A 21733-nucleotide genomic window follows, 5' to 3' on the forward strand; every position below is an offset into this window, starting at 1 on the left:
GATGATATCTGTATGTGACTGTCTTCCTGGATTTTGAACTCCTTGAGGTCAGAAATGATGCTTTGATCTTCCTTGTACTTTTGTATTTAGCATGTCACCTGGCTCATGGTAACTGCTCAAATGCTTGTTCAACTGAACTGAGCCCGGGAGGTGGGAAGATAAAGATACTTAGGGCAGAAGGAGGACCCATATGAAAAGGTCTGAGAAGAGGAGATAGAGGACACAATGAGCATGATATATGATGGGCTAATTTCAAATAGAAAAGAGACCTTTAACTATGTGTCTAAGAAGAAGGAGATAAAGATGGAGACAGATGGAGGTGATAAGGAATGAAGGCATTTCCAGGCTGAGGGTACTATTTTCTTTGTTAAAGAAGTGGTTGGACAGAGGGAGTGTTCAACCAAAAATTGGTGAACACGGTGACAGTGAAGAAACACATAGAATATATTTGTTGGGAAACAAATGCACATTTTAAACACAGAGACCCTGGAGACATTTTATTCCAGAACATGCCATTTCTTAAGGACTCCTTCATATACTTGACATTCTTTTTCGAGGCAAAGTTTTAGACATACTTGCAGCGTTTTCTCTGCGTATGTGTGCAAATGTCTGTGCCTGAATATCCCTGCTTTCCTGCCAGGCTGCAGGCCTGCCACCGGAGCTGGGATTGGTCGCTGTGATGTTGCTGCTAGAGGAGTCCAGGGAAACGTGACTCATGGCAAGGCTGCTTGCGCTGTGGGAAGAGTAACTGTAAATCATCTTGAGAAAGGCAGATTTTGTGTTAGTCTCCTGCTTGTAAAGAATAACATAGCATTTGGGGAAGAATGTGCAACACAGGATCCCATAGTTCGATATTAAAATAACGATGATCTCCACAGCTGGTAAATATTTACCAAATGTGGTAGCATAGACGGGGACGAATGTGATCCAAGCTATGAAATAAATGAGCATGCCAAATGTTATGAATTTGGCCTCATTGTAATTCTCAGGTAGTTTCCTGCCTTTGAAGGCAAATACGAAGCAAATGAAGGCCAGGATGGCAATATAGCCCAGCATGATGCCAAATGCAAGGATGGATCCCTCCTCACATTCCAGGATAATGACTCTGGGCAAGGAGACATTCTCTTCCACAGCAGGTGCTGCAAAGATCAGCCAGATTGTGCAAATGGCAACCTGGATACCTGTGCAAGTGAAGATGATGGGGATCGGTTTATAGAGGCACTTCAGGAAGTTCTGCAACTTGGGGTCGAAGCTGAAGGCTAGCAGAATTTTCAGGGACTTCACCAAAATGCAGGAGATGCAGAGAGTGAAGCTCACACCAAAAAACGTCTGCCTGGTTTTACATGTGAAGTCTTGTGGTTCTCCAATGAAAAAGCCCGTGCTGGCAAAGTTGAGGAAATGACAGAGAAGGATCACATAGCAGACCAGCAATCCCCCAGACGATTTCACAACAGGCGTGTTCAGGTTTCTTGTAAATATTATGCCAATGGCCAGAACAAACATGATTCCTAGTAGGGAGAGGGCCAGGAGCAGTATGGCCAAGGAGTCATTCCAACTGAGATACTCCACTTCCTTTTCAAAGCATGCTGTGCTCCTTACAGGGGCCCACTGAGTTTCGTTGTTACATAAAAGGCAGTGATCCATATCTAAAAGACAGAGATTCAGTTACATTGCAAACATTTAAGCCAGGTGATTGATTGTCCACAATGATGCTACAAATGAGACTCCTTCATAGTAATAGTGCGGACGAGAAAAGGATATAGATAATTGTCACATTGGTTACTTATTAAAATAAAGCATGCACAGAACCCAAAAGAAGTTGAGAGAAAGTGTGAGGGTGAGGGAAGAGAAAGCAAAAAGCCCAGCTGGGCTGTGAGTCTTAAGGGAATCCATATACTCAAGATAGATGCCAGCCTCTTATGAACTTGCTATTATAGGTGGCAGTTCAGGGACTCTGTTAAGAAGGGCTTTGAAATATGGGTGCCTGGGTGGCTCGGTTGGTTAAGCATCCAACTTTGGTTTCAGCTCAGATAATGATCTCAGGGTTCATGAGATCAAGCCCCACGCCAGTCTCTGAGCTGACAGCACACAGCCTGCTTGGGATTCTCTCTCCCTCTGCCCCTCCCCCTCTCAAAAATAAATTAATAAACTTAAAAAAAAAGAAGGGCTTTGGAATCAAATGTATCTCAAGTCCCTTTCTCTATCACTTATAATTCCCTTAATCTTGACTAAGTGAATTGAACTTTCTGAGTCTATTTTCAAATCTTTAAAAAAGCAAAAAAAAAAAAAAAAAAAAAAAAAAAAAGGGCTCTGCCTCACTGGGGTGCTGCATTCAATGCCCAGAATAAATGTAAACTTCTTTGTGTGGAGTGTTACACATAGTAGACACTAAATGTAGTGAGAAATGCTATTATAAATAAGGCTGCAGTTCTTTTAAAAGCAGAGAAAATATGGCTGAGTCACCCTAAAAGCTCTCTAAAAGTGAGATAACACAGGATTGTAACCACTTCAGTTGATGAAAAATTAAAGTTTATTTTTTTTCTCTAGGAAGTCAGTAAACTTGTCAGGAAACATGTCAGTAAACTCACATGTGCAGTGATAAGCTTAAAACTGATTTTGGCTTATTCTGATGGCAGAGAAGGAAGAGTTGATATCAGAGTGGAGTCCCTGGGAGTGTGATTGCATTTGCTCTCCATTTTCACCCCTTAAAGGTGGGGTCCCCCGTAGTGCCAAAAGGCGCTCCCTGGGCATCCATCTGAGAACACTCCACAGTGCCCATTCATTTTTATATAGGGCCTGCGTTCCCTTCTTCATTAACCTCAAAGTCAGGTTGTGTTTCTGTTTATGAACTTCATTACCTCTCCAGCCTCTTCCTCTTTCCAAACCCTGTTTCCCTACAAGAGCGGTTCTTCTCTGTCCTCCCCTAACTGCCACTGCTACCGTGTGCTATTTTCTTCGCTTGTTTGGCAAACGTTTAATGGCCTTGTCTACGTACGAGAGCTGTGTGCTGGAGACAGAGAGAAAGACAGGAGATGATGTCTTTTCATATCACCCTAAATCCTTGCTTTTCCTCCAAAGGAAAAGCAGTCTTCAACACTTATTCTTGCCTTGGTTATCAAAAGACAGCCCAAATTGTATTTTGAAAACTCTTGTGTGTCTTTATGGGAAATAAATGCGACACACTCTTCCAGCGTTTTTATTTATCCCACTCGGCAGACAGTTGGTAGACATTGCCTGGAAAATCTCTCTCCCCCACAGTTACCTAATTGTTTACACAGCAGAGCCCATCTCAGGTTAGGAGAAGCGGCATTTTTGTGAGATAGCCACAGAACAAGACTATTGGAACGTTTATATTGCGATACTTCTCCCCTCGGAGGCAGTGAGAAAAAAGAGTAAGCATCTGAGAGCTGCTCCAGTTCTCAGGTTCACAACTTTTATAGATGAGTAGGGATGCAACAATAAACAAGGGAATACGATGCTTTTAAAGTATGGATTTTGAAGTCAAAATTTGACTCCAGGGAAACTGCTGATTGCTCCTTTTAAGACCCTGAGGCTGCTGACCTTGTTCTTTACTTTGTATATTTTGCACTGATCTTGTGAAATTGTTAAAGACAGGTTAGGCAAATAATCAGTTAGTAGCAGCTCATCTTTGTTAATAGTTTATCCCCTTGTCTCACAGAAGGCTTTTTTTTTTTTAGGCTTTACTGTTTGCTGCCTTTTGGTAGGAATAATGAGATCTCCAGGGTATGCACACCTCTGGGTTTTTATCATGCTCAGTTTAGCTAATTCAACACTTATTTAATTATAGTTATTGTGCCCCAGTTACAAGACCAGCATGTCCATGTGGGGGATACACGGACAAAGATTGGTGGAGAAATCACGTTGTTTTGAAAGATGCAGGAGAGGAAGTCTACTTGAGCAGATGACATCTTCCCTTGGAAGTGAAGTTACTTTTATGTCTCTATTAGGTATTGGTTGTGCATCTGCTGATATAATAGAGCAAATTCCAAGATAAAATGAAATTTTACTGGAATTTAATCTAGCAAGAGCATGAGATGCTTTTTTTTTTAAATGAAAATGTAAGCCAAAATAGGATTCATGTAAAAAAAATAGTCAGCCTCGGAGAAATGTTTCTGGTGATTCACTGTACATGGTGTAGTGACTATAATTACCTGTCTGGTTACTGTAGTGATTTTCAGGACAGTTCACACATTCATAGCAGCAGATATGTTGACTTCTTGTAGTTTTCTTCATTTGCCCAGGACTGCACTCCTTGGAGCATTTAGACTGAATTTGCTGCAAAGTGAAAGAAGTTTCAAGTATATTTTTAAAAGATTTATTTTCCTAACTAACCTTGATTGATTTAAAGATACATTTACTAACTAGTATTTTGGTCTCTCCCTCTCTTGTTTTTAAAAAGCACAATAGAATTGTTTTGTCACCTGGAGGCATGTGAACAAGTTTAAAAAGCAGAAGATACTTCAGATAGTGAAGCTGCCTTAGGAAGAAGTACTTTTGTCACCTTAATAACTTCTGAAAGCAAATAAGGGAAATTAGCTCTTTCAGAAAGTCCCTAGCAGAGGAACAAATGTGTAGTGATAGAACTAAAGAAGGAAGTCATGGCCTGGAAATTTCCAGTCTTGTGTTGTATAAAGAGTTCAACTATATATGAAAAATAGTAACTTAATGGACACTTTTATATTCTTTAGAGGAAGGTTATTAATCATGCTGTCCAAGGACTTTGTCCAGTCTAAGCTTAAAAACAAAAGAGTGGAAATTTTGAACTTAAAGCTATTAAAGTATTAGTGAAAAAGGTAACCCTAGATATATAAATAATATTTTAGGTTATAATTAGGCATGTCACAATGTAAATCATATGTAGCATTCTAATTTTACCGAGCGCTCAGTTTCCAATTTAACTAATAATTCTTTGTACTTCAGCTATGCTTTTTTTTTTCCATTCACAGTCCCTTTCTCACGCATAACTTGTGAAGTAAATCTGTTACTGTCTTACCTTTTGAGATACCAAAGCATAATGGGTAAATGAAGCTTTCTCTAGATTCTCTTAATAGCTATTCCTGAGCCAGGAACACAATCCAATGACTAAGCTAACTGGTCTTTTCTCTGGGAGATGAAAATGATCTGGCTGGGAAAGAAAAAGTAGCCAAGATTCAGTACCCCTGAGTCCACAATGGTGGTTTTCTTCTTCTCAACACAGTTATTCCTGATCTGGGTTGTCAGTAGGCAGGACATCATTGGGGGGTAAAAGAGAAATATTCTCTTCCCTTATCATAAGATACAGCAAAGACATTCTAAAGTCTGGTATTAATAACTTTGGGATAGCAAAAGATTTGGGATTATCTGATGTTTTGGACTTGAGCTAGGAGAAAGGAAGGTACATATGGAAGAGCAAGAAATCTTGTGGGGTTGGAAGAAGAGGCAAGGGGGAGGGGAAGGTAGTAGGAGATGAGGTCAGGTAGGTCCTGGTGGCAGGTCATGTAAGGTTTTTAAAGACATTGGCTTTTACCCTAAAAGAAACAGGATGTATGGGAGTGTTTTGAGTAGAGTATTATAGTTTATAGGATTACTCTGTCTGCTGCTTTAAGAATAGACCACAGTGAGTAAGAGTGGAAACAGAGAGCAGTTAGAAGACTACTGTCTTATTCTGGGTGACAGGTGATTGTAGCTTGGACTGGAGTAGTAGCAGTGGAGTAGAGAACAAAAGGTGGTAAGATTCTAGGCCCATTTTGAAAGTGAAACTTAGATTGGATATGAAGCATGACAAGGATTCCACCAGGTTTTTCCACGAACAACTAAAAGGAAATTGCCATTTATTGAGATGAGGGTAGGTTTGGAAGCTCAGTTTTGGAGGTAATCAGTCAAGATGACTATTAGACTCCAAGGTAGAGATGTCAGTTGCACAGTTGTATATTTATGAGGATTGAACTTCAGAAGATAAAAAGCTGGGAGTCCTCTGCCTTCTCTATTAATGAATGACATTATTTAAATCATGAGCCTGGATGAGATCACTAAGGCAAAGTGTAGACCCAGGAAAGGAGCAGTTCTGAGCTCTGGGTAAGCCAATATTTATAGGCAGCTGGAATGATAAGGAGCCAGCAAAGGAGACTAAGAAATAGTGGCCAGAGACAGAGGAAGAAAATCAAGGGACTGTGGTGTTGTGGGAACAATAAAGAGCATTTTACAGAGAGGAGAATAATTAATTACTAGTAATTAGTTAGATGATTTTTGGATTTGTTAACATTGGTGAACTAGATAGAAAGAATTTTGATGGATTGGAAAGAGTTCAAAAGAATTATGGGAAGAGAGAAATTGGGACCAGTGAATGTATTTAAATTTCTCAAGGAGTTTTGATGTCAAGAGAAATAGAGGAATGGGCAGTACATAGAAGGAGAAGTGGAGGATCAATGGAGTTTCGTTCTTTTTTTGGAACATGGAAGGAATAACAGCATATTTATATCACTATGTAGATAATGGAGAAGAGAAAATACTTGAGGATGTGGGAGAGAGTGGAGAATTGCCAGAGCAGTATCACAGAGTAAGTGGTAAAGAGTTGGGATCCAGAGATCAAGGGAGGAGCTGACCTTGGCCAGGAGCAGACAGCCCATCCATAGTGCTGGATGGAAGACAGATGTGGTGGCAGGGGAACACTGCTGTTCTCTTTTGAGTGTTTCACTTTTGTTAGTGACATAGGAAGAAAAGTCACCTAAAAGTGAAGATGGGGAAGATGTGTTGGATCAGAAAAGGGAATAAAAATTATGAAATAGCTATCTAGGAAGGTAGGTGAGGTAATGGACTAAGTAAGGTAATAGTCTGATTGCCCAACAGCGCTAAGGGCCCACTGGAAGTTAGAGGTCATGACTTTGAAGTGAGAACAGTCAACAAGGTGCTTTTGGCTTTGTTTTTGTTTTGCCAAGTTCAAGTTCAGCTACATGGGGGCTCTACTGATTAGGCAAAGAGTTGAGTTTAACCAGGATTATGCTCTAGTCAAATGAGTATGATAAAGAGAGCATGTACAAGGGATGACACACAAGTTGACCATAGCATTTAAGGAGGGAAGATGGGGACAGTAAACAGGCAGTAGGATCACTGGAGGTCCTGGTGGGGTCAAGGACTTTTGCAATTGAGGTACTAATTTGATTTGAATGCTATAAGCAGCCTACCGCAAAATTACCTTAAGATTTCTGAACTCATTTTTTGTTTCTTGGTCTGTGATGACGAAGACATCATTCTTCAGATCATATTGTGCTATCTTGGTGATAGTCAGGTGACCATCAATCTCCTTCCAGAGCACAACATCATATCCAGTATTCATATCCCCATGAGCATCAAAATGAAATGAATTCCCTTCATCAGTGAATGTCACATTTTTTAGTGCATCAAGTAACTATAAAATAGAAAATAGAAACAAACATGAATAGAAATATGCATCCATTATATCCCAATTATAACACTGCCTTATATGGAATATCACTTAAAAGTAGAAAAAGGACATTCTGGATCAGTGAGTATGGTAACTAGTTGAGAAGGTTCTTAACTATCTGGCAACAATTTGACAATTCTAGCCTTATTTCTGCCAAAGTCTTGTTCTGTGAATCTGAGAAAGCAAGTTAATGTTTATGGAGAGTAGCTTCTCTAGCTTATAAAATTGGAATATGAGGATCTTCATTTTTTTCACATTGCACAATTTCAGGATAGGTCCTCTGGGGCAGTTGCCTGGGCTCTAATACAGGTTCTATATCTCATTAGTGATGTGGTCTTGACACTTCAATTTCTCTCTAGGTCCAGGTTCCCCATCTGTATACCTTATAGGGTTATTGTAAGGATTATATGTAATTAAGCATATAAGCAGTTTATCCCAGTATTAGGGACAGATTAAGATTAGTAAAGGGTATATTAATATCTGTTAACACTATTAGTTAGCTAATAAGGACATTGTGCAAATAAATAAAAATATTTTGAGTCTATTAATTATGTCACCTGACGTTCATATATTACTTGATAATTCTCAGAAGTGTGATATCCTTCTTCTCCATAACAACTCAATGAAACAACTGAACAGAGATCATCTTCCTCCTTTCTTAGGTGAGCACCATCAGAAAAGGGGTAAGTGGACTAAATCTGAGGACACACATTTTGACTTTCAGGTCTTTCCATTGCACCTAACAATATTTTAATTCAAGTCCTCCATATTGTATTTTCCATCTGACTCAAAAGCAGTTATCGATATGTCATCTGGAGCTACCGGAGGCAGGAAAATTCATTCTTTCCTTCTAGTCACAGTTGGATCCTTGGCCAAGCCTGAGTGGGTAATCCAAACCAGTAGGTGTTATGCTCACCATCCGCAAAATGAAGGCTAAGGGGACAGACATACAAACATGGGACAGTCCAGTGACAACAGCACCCTGTTCTCAGGACATCTCCCACCAGAGAGGTTTAGCTCGGGGTATAAGGTACTGCCAGTACCTGCCTTCTGAATACATCCTTTGTTACTCATTTGGTTGGAGGTACGGATATTATTATCTTCAGAGGTTTTCAAATCTGTTTCAGTGATTGAGTATAAAGTGACCTTTCCAATGTAATTCACAAAATGATTTTTTTTTAATTTCAGAGGAAAGAAATGCAATGAAAAATTACTTGTCTTGTTACCGAGTTCGTACATGAGAACTTGTATGTAAAACAGCTAGGACAGGAAATGTTTTACTGACAAATGAGGCAGCTGTATTGAGATTGTGCTGCAGAGGAAGATCGCTGTTCTGGGAGAGAGAAAAACACTGCTCCGCCATTAACTTGATATATAATCACGGCTAAGTAAATACCCTTTCTGGACACACTGGGCCTACTCATCTAAGTCTATGATGTTATGTGGCTCTTGTTGAGTGCAAAATCTGGAATGAGGCAGAAATTATTCTATTCGAATAGAATTATTCTTCTATTCCTTATCAGTTCATCTTTTATGAATGTTTCTTTCCTTCAATTTTTGTTTTGGTCAATAGACTATAAGAAAATCAAGCTATATTTTAAGGTAAATATATTAGTCACGATAGGCAGGTCAGTGACCAAATGTCACGTTAGTAAAATATCTGAGTATGTGTATTAATTTTATTATATGTTTCCACAGATTTCTTAGTTCTCTTAATGAATGTAAAATAGTATTACTTTAAAGAAACAGGATATCAGGGGCACCTGGGTGGCTCAGTCAACTAAGCATCTGCCTCTTGGTTTCGGCTCAGGTCATGATCTCACAGTTCGTGAGTTCCAGCCCCGTACTGGGCTCTGAGCTGACAGTGCAGAGCCTGCTTAGGATTCTCTCTCTTCCTCTCTCTCTGCCCCTCCTCCACTCTCTCTGTGTCTCAAAATAAATAGACTTAAAGGAGCAGGATATCAGATTTAACATGGTGGAATTAACCAACAAAAGCTTTTTCTAGCAATTGCCTGGAAGAAAAAATATGAAGGGAACAAAAATAAAAGAGGAAGTAAGGACCCACTGTCAGTGTTTCCACCTCCACCTGTGTGTTGATTTTTTTTTTCTGTTCTCTCCTTAAGCAATACACACATAAACCCCAGTAACTCGGTTCTTTAGGAAGCATATCCTTTTCCTCTTTTGAGTTTGAACTATAATTTCTACTTGTTTTTTCCTGCACTTAATTAGGTTTTCTGGCACATATACATTCTGTAAATAGCGATAACGGTGTATGAAGTACCTAAGCCAACATAACTATGCTTGTTCTCACAAGAGAGAGGGTGGAGGCAAACAAAACAGTGCATTTGTTACCTGTTAATTAAAACACAACGTTTGCTCTGGATTAAGGTAAGTTTTGAACATTAGTGCTCTGGTTACTAAGCTCTTAAAGGCTTTTTCCAGCACTTATTTATTTATTTTCCATGGAGACTCTGAAAGTCACTATAAATTGACACCATTAAACAGTAAGATTTGTGTTTCCATGATTATATAACTCACCCTGTGTATGGCAATGACCTGTTTTTGAGAACACAAAGCCAGGGGGCCACACCAACTAAGCTGTTGTTGGTAATGCTGTTTTCCATTTCCCTGACTGGTGCAGTGTCCACATCTTCCTAAGAAAGCTGTGCTTGTGGGTGAATTAGAGAGAGCAGAGGAAGCAGCCTTGCATTTCTGTCTGGTGCCCAACCCATGTCTTTTTCTTCTGTGAAATTTTCTGTACCATAGCAGAAAGCACCCTGGACTAAGGCTGGGATAGTCTCACTGCTAACCGTGTGGGGGACCGTGGGCCAGACCCTCATTGTGGAGGCCCCGTCCGTCTCTAAACTGCCACAAGTCTCCATCACTGGTAACATTTCCTCTTGCCACTTTAAGATGGAGTGTAAGAGGGGTGCCTGGGTGGCTCAGTCGGTTGAGCGTCCGACTTCGGCTCAGGTCATGATCTCGCGGTCCGTGAGTTCGAGCCCCGTGTCGGGCTCTGTGCTGACAGCTCAAAGCCTGGAGCCTGCTTCAGATTCTGAGTCTCCCTCTCTCTCTGACCTTCCCCCATTCATGCTCTGTCTCTTTCTGTCTCAAAAATGAATAAACGTTAAAAAAAATTTTAAAAAAAGATGGAGTGTAAGAAACACAAACCTGTGGACCTACCAGAATATTATAGAGGTTAGAGATCATATATGTCAATGCCTGGTATAGTCGCCCTCCAAAATTGTTAGTTATTGTTTTCCTTATCACTTCAAAATCACTCTCTTCTCAGCACACATTTCTTCCGTTGCTACACTTGAATGTCTCATAAGTTCTTCGAATTCAACATCTCCAAAACAGAATGCTTAATACTTCTCCTCCCCACCAAACCTCTACTTTTTTATGTTTCCTTCTCAACAAAGTCATCAAATGTCCAAATGTGGAATCACTTGCAGCATCTTTGCTTCTCTTTGCATCTTTTACACCCAGTCTATCTACAGATGCTCTTCATTCTTCCTCTTACACAACCATGTATGCATCTCCATCCTCACTGTCACACACAGTGCTTGTAGTACTTATACCTGGAGTATAAGCCATCCTTATTTCGTGACTGGATTACCAAATTGATCCTTCTGCCTCTAGGCTTGTGTCCCTCTGAGCAGTGCACACCACAGTGGAAATGAAATGCTACTTCTGCAGTGAAAAGCAGATCAGAACACTGTCCTGTCTCAAAATAGATTTAATTGGCTCGCTTTGCTCTATCAAGTCCAAACCTTTAAACATAGTTTGCGGCCTTTCTATTGAAACGATGGTCCCTGGACTAGCAGTATCAACATCACCTGAGAGACTGTTAGAAGTGCAGACTCTCAGGTATCCCCCCACAGAATTAGCAGATACATGATATGAGATTCCCAGGCCATTCAACTGCAAATCAAAATTTGAGATGCTCTGATTCATTAGACCCTGATGTTGGATCCTTCTTCTACTTTCATTCACCTGTAGTTTCCACAAGAAACTCCAATTCTGTGACACTATTTACTTACCCCTGAAGATGCCATACTTACCCTCCCTTCTCAGATCTTGCTGGAGTATTTGTGTCCTAACTCCTACCCTTCCATCATATTCTCCAGAGATGTATGGTCTTTGGAGAATGTTTTCTGAATTGCTAATACTGGATTGGTTGCCTCAGTTAAGTGCTTCGCTGCCATTTTGTGCCCCTATGAAACATAGTAATGCATCATTCTGCATTGTAATCAACTCCTTAATTGGTTGGTTGTACACACCAGTGGACAGATGACTCCTTCAGGAAGAGAATTGTCTTGTTTTCCCTAATATTTTCAACACTCAACATTGGACTGGAGCATTGAGACGTCCAATAAATGTTTGCTAAATATATGTACACATGGGAAGTTTGACTATAAGTCTGTCATCTCACATGCATCACTTACTACTTTCTATATCATCATAAGTAAAGGAAAACAAACAAACAAAAAACCAAAATCACTGTTTACAACAAGGAGGTGGTATCCTCATGCACATCTGAGAAACATCAAAACTGTATTGAAGTAAAACAGTCCTGGCTGTGCTTTTCCCGAATACTTCTCATAGGTGTCTCCAAATGTGGAGCCAAAGTAAGAACTATCCCCAAATATTGGGAAAAACTCCTTTAAAGTTATTTGAATATAAAATTATCTAGAAAGTAATATTTAGATATTAGTGAATCTTACCAAGGGACAAAATAATCTTTAGGAATGTGTCTTTGATTAGTGACCCTAGATATTGCTGATCTTTTAAATTTGAAGTCTATGGAGATTTCTTCATAAAAATTATTCGCATTGTTTGTCCTACTGAATCTGGCACAGATGTGGTTCACTCACGTTGTGATCAAAAGAGCAAGTCACTCACATGTTCTTCCTTTCCAGTCTATTTCCTGTTTGGTTTCTAGGTAACCAGGCTCCCAGAGGGAATAAAGAATAACCCCAGGCTCCTACTGTTTAAACAAAACATTTTAGAAGACTCTGCTTAGATTATACTTTCCCAAGTCTTTTCCTCAGAATGTTTGAGATTCATTCCTGATTTAAAATACTTTCCCAGATCTTTAGTGGATAAATAGTCCTTGCTATTTTTATCTATCCTTCCTTAGAGGCTCCTTATGTCTCCTCCCCTTTATCCTGCCTCTAGGATTGTCTAATTTCTATTACTCTTTCTCAACCTCTCATTCTTAAAATTTCAGGTAGTGGTTTCATTATTGTGGTCAACTTCATTTGTAGTTTTTATCAATCCCTGATTTAAGTTTTATATTACAAAGAGTATGCTTTCAAACAGACATCTTAAAATAGCTAGACATATATATATATATATATATATATATATATATAATTTTTATTTTTTAGATAGTTTTAACTTAAAAAATCGTAATCTCGGGGCGCCTGGGTGGCTCAGTCGGTTAAGCGTCTGACTTCGGCTCAGGTCGTGATCTCGCGGTCCGTGAGTTCGAGCCCCGCGTCAGGCTCTGTGCTGACAGCTCAGAACCTGGAGCCTGCTTCTGATTCTGTGTCTCCCTCGCTCTCTGACCCTCCCCCCATTCATGCTCTGTCTCTCTCTGTCTCAAAAATAAACGTTAAAAAAAATTAAAAACAAAAAGGCCAAAACAAAACAAAAATCCTAATCTCTAGTCTTACCTCCTTATTAGTTTTTTTGCCTTGCATTTACAAGATCAAAACTAGTTTTAAAATGAGAAATTTAAAATACCCTATACCATCACATGATCCACCTAAATGTAAGCGGATGACCTTAGACCTTGGAGCTTGTGTTTGGGACTATTAAAAGTAAAAATGACAAAAGTAGAAATAGTCTGCCCTGCATACTCACGTATATGGTAACACTTGAGTCTTACTTCCTTTCACCTTCTTTTCCCTTACACATTTATAATAAATATATTTTCGGGACATGATTCTGCACCAAAACAGACAAGTTTGGCTTTGAGTACACAGTATTGAGAAATCTGTTTTTAATGAGTAAAATTTATCATCATATAAGGCAACAATTGCTTTCAAATGTCTTGTTTATCAGCATTTAAAAAGCACAATGGAAAATTTTTACTAAAAAGAGCCACATTAAGCTTTAATTTGAGTTTCTACAAACTAATCAAAGAGAAGAAATGAAAAGACGCCTTTTACCGACAATTAGTGGTTCATTTCAACCGGAGATATCATAGGAATTGTTATGATTTATCTAACAATGTTCATTTGAAAAGACTGGAGTCCTAAGGAGGCTGTTCTAAGTAAAAGTCATAACTGGAGGCTTTAAACCAACAAAAACCAACTATAAACCAACAAAATCCTATGGAAAACAGAGGGCATGGAGGCAGAAGATCCAAACAAGAGTAATATTTCTAGTGCTTCTAGCTTTAGTTTTTCGACTGATAATATTTAGTGATAATAAAAATGACCATTAAACATGCCTGGTCTTGTGTTTGTCAAGAACACTAAAAGAGATAATTCATATGAAGCACTGAAAAACTACAAGATCAGATACAAATCCATATACTCACAAAAAATAATACTACCAACTGGATCTTCTTGGAAAATAAAAGAGCACTACTTTAGTGGGTCAGAGTAGTAAAGGTAAAATAACAACTCTATTATCCTCAAGAACAAAGAGCTAATGAGAGAAATGCATGTTATTTGAACACTTAATGTATCTACCTTCAAAAGGAATACGATTAAGACAGTTAATATAAATACTTGAAAATTAAAGCAAGGAAAGGAAGGATGGTAGGGGAATTTTCTTGAATGTATGAGTTAGTACCTCCCATGGTTGAAAGGCGTTGGGGTTCTGACAGTCGCGAGCTTGGCAGAGATCCCGAATGGCATAACCAAGAGAAAGTACTGCAAGCTGGATATTGTGAACAAGGCCTGGCTCAGTATAATCCCACAGGAAATCATTTCTCAGGGAGAAGTTCCTTTCTAAATCCTTGTCAACCTTGTAGGCCAAAGTCCCCTGAGAATGGTTGGAAATGCACTGACTCAAATCACTGTCCTTGACATATGCACAAGCAGACAAGAGTGTGGCATATTCATTTAAGACCTTGTTATTATCACTGGGAAATATATGCAGATTTTGAAGAAAGGAATGGAAGGAAGACATATTCCCTCTTCTAAAGGTAAACCCTACAACTTTGCCAATCCTTTTAACATTAGGAATGGTTGTAATCTTTGTGGCCGTTGACCAGTTGTCACTGGCAATCCATATCTTATTTATATTCCTTTCTAGAGCTTTACTGAAGAGATTGAAAACATGGAATTGCCTCAGGAATACCACAATGACATTAACCTGGGCTTCTGCTATGATTTTCTCAAGTGTCTCATTGATCCTGACTTCGATGGTATTATCTGAGAGGAAGGCTGGGAGAACTTCTTTGAAAGCTATGCACACATTATTTGCTGTGGTCTGAACTGCAAAAGTGTTGAGGGCCATTTGTCCATAGTCATCATCTGTGGCTATGATGCCAATCCAGTTCCATCCAGACTTCTCAATCAGGTGGGCCATTGCTTTAGTTTGATAGAAGTCACTGGGCACAGTCCGTAAAAATGAAGGAAAGCGAATTTTGTCACTTAGGATTTCTGCAGTTGATTCATAACTCACCTGGAAATTGACAGAATCTTTTAGTTATGGTGCTGATGAACTCCAGCTGGATGTTCATACTGGGTGTTCCCCTCTCATTTCTGTGAATTTCTGTAATCTTTTCCTAAATTCTCTGGTCTTTTATATTCTTCCCCTTCAATGAACTTCTGCTTTAGAAACAGTGTAAATCATGACATTTAGTAATTGTGTGCCAACTCTTTAGAGTCATCGCTCTTCAGTCATTTCTATTGTGTATAGTACAAGCTCTCTGAAGGTTCAGGCTTTATCTTATGCTTCCATCTACACTTCTATATCCATCTATATCTATCTTATATCTCGGGCCAAGGCCAATAGTGGATATTATTTAAATACTTAGAGATAAATATAGGAAAAATGCAGCTAGTCAAATAAACAGAATGCATTTTTAGGACACCCGGTATGTTCAACATTTTGTCTAATTGACAACTTTGGTGATTTTTATTCTAGGTGAAATAAGTCAACCAGCCAAATAATCATCTAGTCTAAGGGCCAGAACACTTTTTTCTGCAAAGGACCAGGTATAAAGTATTTTAAGCTTCGTTGATCACATATGGTCTCTGTCATATCTTTTTTTGTTACAACCTTTCAAAAAATTGTAAACACCCTTCTTGATAGCTCAAGAGCCACATTTGATCTACATGCTATAGTTTTCTGACCTCTGGTCTACTCAAATAGCATTTTGAGATACCTACCTAATGTGTACAGAGTTTTGCTTGATTTACAGTTCTGGTGATTTTATTCTAGGGAGAATTACTACCTTCCACAGCTGCAAATGCACTGTGTCACTTGCTGAGTCTTTTTTTTTTTCTTCTATTACTTATAGCAGCCACCTGGTATGGTGGAAAGTCAGTAGGCTTTAGAGTCAGACAAACTGTCAGAATTCTGACTTCAATAAATTTGGGGAAGTTAGTTAATATTTCTTTACATGTGAAATGATAGGATTCTTGTGACGATTAAAGGAGAAAATTGAAATGGTTATTAGCACACAGTGGACAGTAACTAAACTTTAGTTTCCTGACATTGCTATGCTGGCCTCCATTTTGTACCTGGCATTGCTGTGCTCATCTGTATTTTGAGACCTGGGTTTCTGTAAAATCAGTGTCCCCTGCAGTGAGCCCTGTTTCCTTTTGTGTTGTCTGTCATGGAAATTACCTTTTTATATGAAATAATCATTGTTAAAAATAATGTACTTTTCTCATAGCATTATACATAGTCTAGACAATTTGAGCCAAAGCCTTATCTCTGAGATATTTAGGGGAATAATTCTGGTTTTTTTTTTCATTATGGATATAAATTTTTTTTTTATCAACTTTACTAGGCTATATAATGGAACTCTCAGAGTCTTTCATGGATACAGGATCTTATTTACTCTAACTCCAGAAAGTTATATATTTTAAATTCTTATGCACATTTAATATATGGTTTATATTTTTCTATCTGTTCACTTCTATCAGATGGCCATTTCCTGATAATCTGATTGTAATTATTTTTGCTTTCTAACTGTTGGCTTCTAATCCTCCTTGAGCCTAGAAAGCACTGACCTAGTGAGTTACAGAGCAATGTATTGAGAGTGAAAGCCAAGGCGACTTGCTTGACTCTGAGTAATATGCAGGACCTTGGTGAAGGGCTTTCAGAGGGCTTTTTGCTTACTTCTTGATTATTTATTGGCTTGCATTACAAGGAGATATATAGTTCCATAGTCTCTGCTAAAAGCTTCCCACCATACTCAGAAGAAAATGCAAATCCTACTACAGCTTACAAGGTGCTGAATGACCAGCCCTTGCTTATCTCTGCAAATGCACTTCTTACTGCACTCCTTTCTATACAACTGATCTAGCTATACTGATCTTTTGTTATTCTTTGGACATTTCAACTTTGGACTTACTGCTTTCCCAGCATAGATATTGTCCTGCCCTCCTTGTCTTCCCTTGGCTGTCCTTTCTCATTCAAGTTTCAGGAAGTCTTCCCTGACCTCCATGTCCGTTTACTTCTCAGTCTCCTCATAGCACCCAACTGGTGTTATTTCAGAAACAAGGCAGCTGAGGCCCTCAGAGATTTCCATCTTATCCGAATCTCACTGTAAACTATCAGAAACTACACTTGGCAGGTGGAGGGGCGACTATAGTCCCTTAGTGCTCTATCCACTATACTCTCCATAATAGGGCACATACCTTTCTTTAACTGAAGAAAGAGAAGGTTAAAGTAAGATCAACTCCCCAGCTAGTTTCCTGGGTTACCCTGATCCCCTCATAATAAGGAATATGATCAAAACCAACCAAGGATAAAACAAAACCCACCTGTGGCATAAGCTGTAAATTCAACATCCTGGAGACAGCCATGGTTATTTCTGAGTAGCCAGCACCTATGACAGCCTTAACCCTTGGCATGTAGCTGGAATAGTCACATTTAAACCCCATGATTTCTCCGGAGCTGTTGAACTTAGAAAGAAACCTCAGAGCAGCTGCCATTGCCACTGTGACTTCTGTACAAGTGTCATAGATTTCATACCCCAGTTTGATTCCAGATAATAGTGTTGAATTATTGATCATCTCAATGCTGTGAATCATGGCAAGAGTTTGAAGAAAAATTGATATTTCAAACCTGTTGAGAAACAAACTTTTTAAAGCAATCAGAATAGAATTCTTCTCTAGACATGATGGTAACTCATTTGATTCACATCTCTGCCTTATAATAGACAATTTCTGGATCAGCGAGGCTCAATTCTTAAAGGGCCTAAATTTTATTTTAAAAGAGTTCTTGATGGAAACTTTTCTAAATGGTATATAGTTTCTCAAATGGAGTCTGTGGAATAGAATTTAACTTGTTTCTGATTAATTTGGGGATCATTTGAATACTCAGTTTAGTATTCTGCAGTATGGAGATATGTCTGATTTTTGCTCCTTTTTGTAGTTAGATGTCACCATTTTATCACCGTCCAAGTATCTGCTCCCTAGACTCACTAGCCCACTGTCTTTTTTTAAATATAATCTGTTGTGATTGGAAACCAGTTTAATAAGACCTTCAGAATTATATATAAAATAGACTGTATAAGCTGAATAGCTTTCTCCTAGATAAATGCACTATTTAAGTTCTGAAATATAGCTGTTTACTCTTTCAGTGGATTTTCCCAGTTGACTTCTTGATTTGCGATTACTTCAGAGGACTGAGTTGCTTGATTACTGCTTTGCTGTTAAGTTTATGTCATCCACCACTGTATACAAAAGGTTACAAACAGTATCTAATATATAGTAAAGATTCAATTTTTTAATAATTAAAGGAGAATATTGTTATTATTATTTTATTTTAATCCCAGTATAGTTAACATACAGTGTTATGTTAATTTCAGGTATACAATGTAGTGATTCAACAATTCTATACATTAGTCAGCTCATCAAAATAAATGTACTCTTGGGGCACTTGCGTGGCTCAGTTTGTTAAGAGTCAGACTCTTGATCTCATCTCAGGTTCATGGGATCAAGCCCCATGTAGGACTCTGCACTGACCGTGTGGAGCCTGCTTGGGATTCTCTCTCTCCCTCTCTCTCTGCCCCTCCCCTACTCTTACACACACTTTCTCTCTCTCTCTCTCTCTCCCTGTCTCTCTCAAAAAAAGATAAGTGTACACTTAATTCTTTCAACTTATTCAACTGTCTCCCAACCCACCTTCCCTCTGATAGCCATTAGTTTGTTCTCTACAGTTGAGTCTATATTTTGGTCTGTCTCTATTTTTCTTTTGTTCATTTGTTTTGTTTCCTTTTTTTAAAGTTTATTTATTTATTTTGAGAGAGAGAATGTGCTCTCACATGAGCAGGGGAGGGGCAGAGAGCGAGGGAGAAAGAGAATCCCAAGCAGGCTCCACCCTCAGCATGGAGCTGGACAGGGGGCTCAATTTCACCACTAGAAAGAAGATCATGACTTGAGCCATTACCAAGAGTCAAATGCTTAACCGACTGAGACACACAGGCATCCCTTGTTTGTTTTGTTTCTTAAATGAATGAAATCCTACAGTATTTGTCTTTCTCTGACTGATATACTTCGCTTAGCATTATAGTCCCTAGACTCATCCATGCTGTTGCAAATGGCAAGATTTTATTCCTTTTTTATAGATGAAAAGTATTCCACATATATGTATATATACATGTTTATATACCATGTCTTCTTTATCCATTCATAGAGGACAATATTATTGTTCAGGGTTTTGATATTTTTAACTTTTCTTTTAATTCACTGAGTTACGGTAAAGTATTTGAATGATACTATTTGTCATTGTAGACTATCTAAAAGCAAAGTATGGCAAATCAGCATTAAGTTTTTAATTTGAAAAGAGAAGCAAAAAAGAGAGAAAAGGTAAAATAATGAATTGTAACAAAAATAATGAATTGTATGACAATATGTATAAGATTGCAGGGTCCCCACATGCTAGCTCCATGAAAGTCTAAACTTCTTTGGTGTATTCACTTCAGTATCCCAACACCTAGAATAGGGCCTCATTAATGTAGGCACTTAATATATAGCTGTTTGGAGCACCTAGGTGGCTCAGTTGGTTAAACGTCTAACTACTGATTTCAACTCTGGTCATAATCTCATAGTTCATGAGATCGAGCCCTTGTCAGTCTCTGCTCTGACAGTGTGGAGCCTGCTTGGGGTTCTCTGTCTCCCTCTCTCTCTGCTCCCCACAACCCCCCTCCCCCCCCAAAATAAATAAATAAATAAATAAATAAATAAATATTTTAAAAAATATATATGTATAGAGCTGTTTCATGCTAAATGAATACTGTTTCTTTCAGGGATTGTCAATAAGGTGAAAAGATATTCGATTCAGTAATTTTTTTCAGAATATATTTTCTTATTAGATCAATGATTTTTTTAGTATTTTTTATCCTTAATTGTTAGCCTATAATTGCAGGTCTGCAGTCATTTTTTGAGTACCGATTTAGTGCTCTGAGAATCTTCATTAATTATTTTGAGGTGTTCACTGGTATTCCTGATAATCAACATTTAAGAAAACAGTAGCTCAACGTGCCCAACTTCTAGGGAGAATGCCAGGAAGGAATCTTAGTGTGATGTGGGACCACATTTTATCTGACAACATTCTTAGAGTACTTGGTAAATATGTTCTGATAAAGAAAGAAAAAAGGGGGGAGGGGAGTGGGAAAGGAGGTTAAATTTACATACAAGAACATGAAGATAGAAGTAAGATTTCAGAGTTGGAAAAAAGCATGTTGATCAGATTGCCATAGCAACAGAAGCTGATGCTGCCCATGTCCCTAGAAGTTATCCGGGAACTTATTTTACAAAAGAGAAAATTGGAAACTGACTCAGAGAATTTAAGTGATTTGCCCAAGTCTACAAAATGAGTTTGTCCCCAGACTGAAGTTAGAATTCAAATATCCTGCTGTCCTTAAAGAAAATCCATTTGTAACATCCTCTGCCCAGCTTTACTTTTCCCTAGTACACGGTGCCACATGTCTTTTTTATAGCCAAGCTTTCAGCCGATAGTGTTCATCAAAGAAGAAGGAACACTAAGTTGAAGTAGGATCCTAATTTATCATAAGAGAATTAGATTATTTCAAGAATGAAATGAATGCAGCACTGACAAAAATGCTGGTGTAGAGAGATTTTAAATGTCGCCTATTTTAAACAAAGAACTAAATAAACAATAGATCTATGTTTAAAACAAAATGCATATTGTAGATGATATAAACATAAGTAATACATAATAGAAATAATGTAATGTAAATTAATATATATTAATTTTAAATTATATAATTATATAATATAATGTTAATATATAATTATATTACATTATAATATTAATATTATATAATCATATAATATAATACTAATATAATATAATTTTAATATATAATAAACATACATATATTTATAGTATGTTTATAATATGCTTATAAACATTATTTATAATAATATAAATATAAATGTGCTCTGTATGCTTGCAGTGGACAGGCTACAGTGTCTCCAGATGGTTTTCTCAAGTGACTTCAGGGAGTTTTTTAAGGCAAAATCCAAATAGATACATTAGTGGAAAGCATTCATTGCCTCTGCACTTGGAGGTCGACTATACATATAGTGCTGATATATTTCTCTTTTAAGGAAGGATCGCATGACTATATGTAACTTAAAAATATATTAGTGTACATTTTATTAAAATAATTTAAATGTTAATACAAGTAAATGTTTACATGCCCTAATCTCATAGTGTAATCTTGAAATTTAAATGTGTTCTCTGAGGCTTTACTCACCCAACACACTTCTGGATTTCTGGTCGTCTGGGATAGTCTTCTGAGGACAGCATTTTTTCATGAATGGCAAATAAACCTCCAATTATGACATGCCCTGGAGAAGTGGCAGCCACGAAGTCGTCAGGGGTCTGGCAAGTCTGGGAAGTAGCAAGAGGAATCACAAAACAGGTAATCGGTATAATCAACAGTGCCATGCTTCTCTCTCATTTGTTCAGTTCATGTGAGTTCTTAGGAATCATTAAGCTCACAGAGTGCCAACAACATGGTTCCTATTTCACCTGTAAACACCATGTAAGGTATAGGGCAGTGTCAAAGGCTGGAAACATTCAGTTTTCAGATGCTTGATGATAGTCAAAACAATTCTT

The 21733-nt window shown here is 38.1% G+C and overlaps 1 protein-coding gene across 3 annotated transcripts; it reads right to left on the minus strand.

The window, feature by feature from the left end:
* Positions 1–531: 531 nt before the first annotated feature.
* Positions 532–21562, minus strand: GPRC6A (G protein-coupled receptor class C group 6 member A). 3 transcript variants are annotated; one of them, XM_049654235.1, is made up of 6 exons: positions 21369–21562; positions 17404–17707; positions 14777–15088; positions 7193–7405; positions 4173–4296; positions 532–1646 (listed from the first exon to the last, which is right to left on the minus strand). In XM_049654235.1, exons 1-6 carry the CDS (start codon positions 21560–21562, stop codon positions 532–534), a joined length of 2262 nt encoding a protein of 753 aa, XP_049510192.1. The 3 variants fall into 3 exon arrangements, with proteins under 3 accessions (XP_049510192.1, XP_049510190.1, XP_049510191.1); XM_049654233.1 differs by having other exon boundaries at positions 14252–15088; XM_049654234.1 differs by lacking the exon at positions 7193–7405 and having other exon boundaries at positions 14252–15088.
* Positions 21563–21733: the final 171 nt, after the last annotated feature.

The sequence above is a fragment of the Panthera uncia genome (genome assembly GCF_023721935.1).
Source record: "Panthera uncia isolate 11264 chromosome B2 unlocalized genomic scaffold, Puncia_PCG_1.0 HiC_scaffold_24, whole genome shotgun sequence".
In the NCBI taxonomy this organism is placed as follows: domain Eukaryota; kingdom Metazoa; phylum Chordata; class Mammalia; order Carnivora; family Felidae; genus Panthera; species Panthera uncia.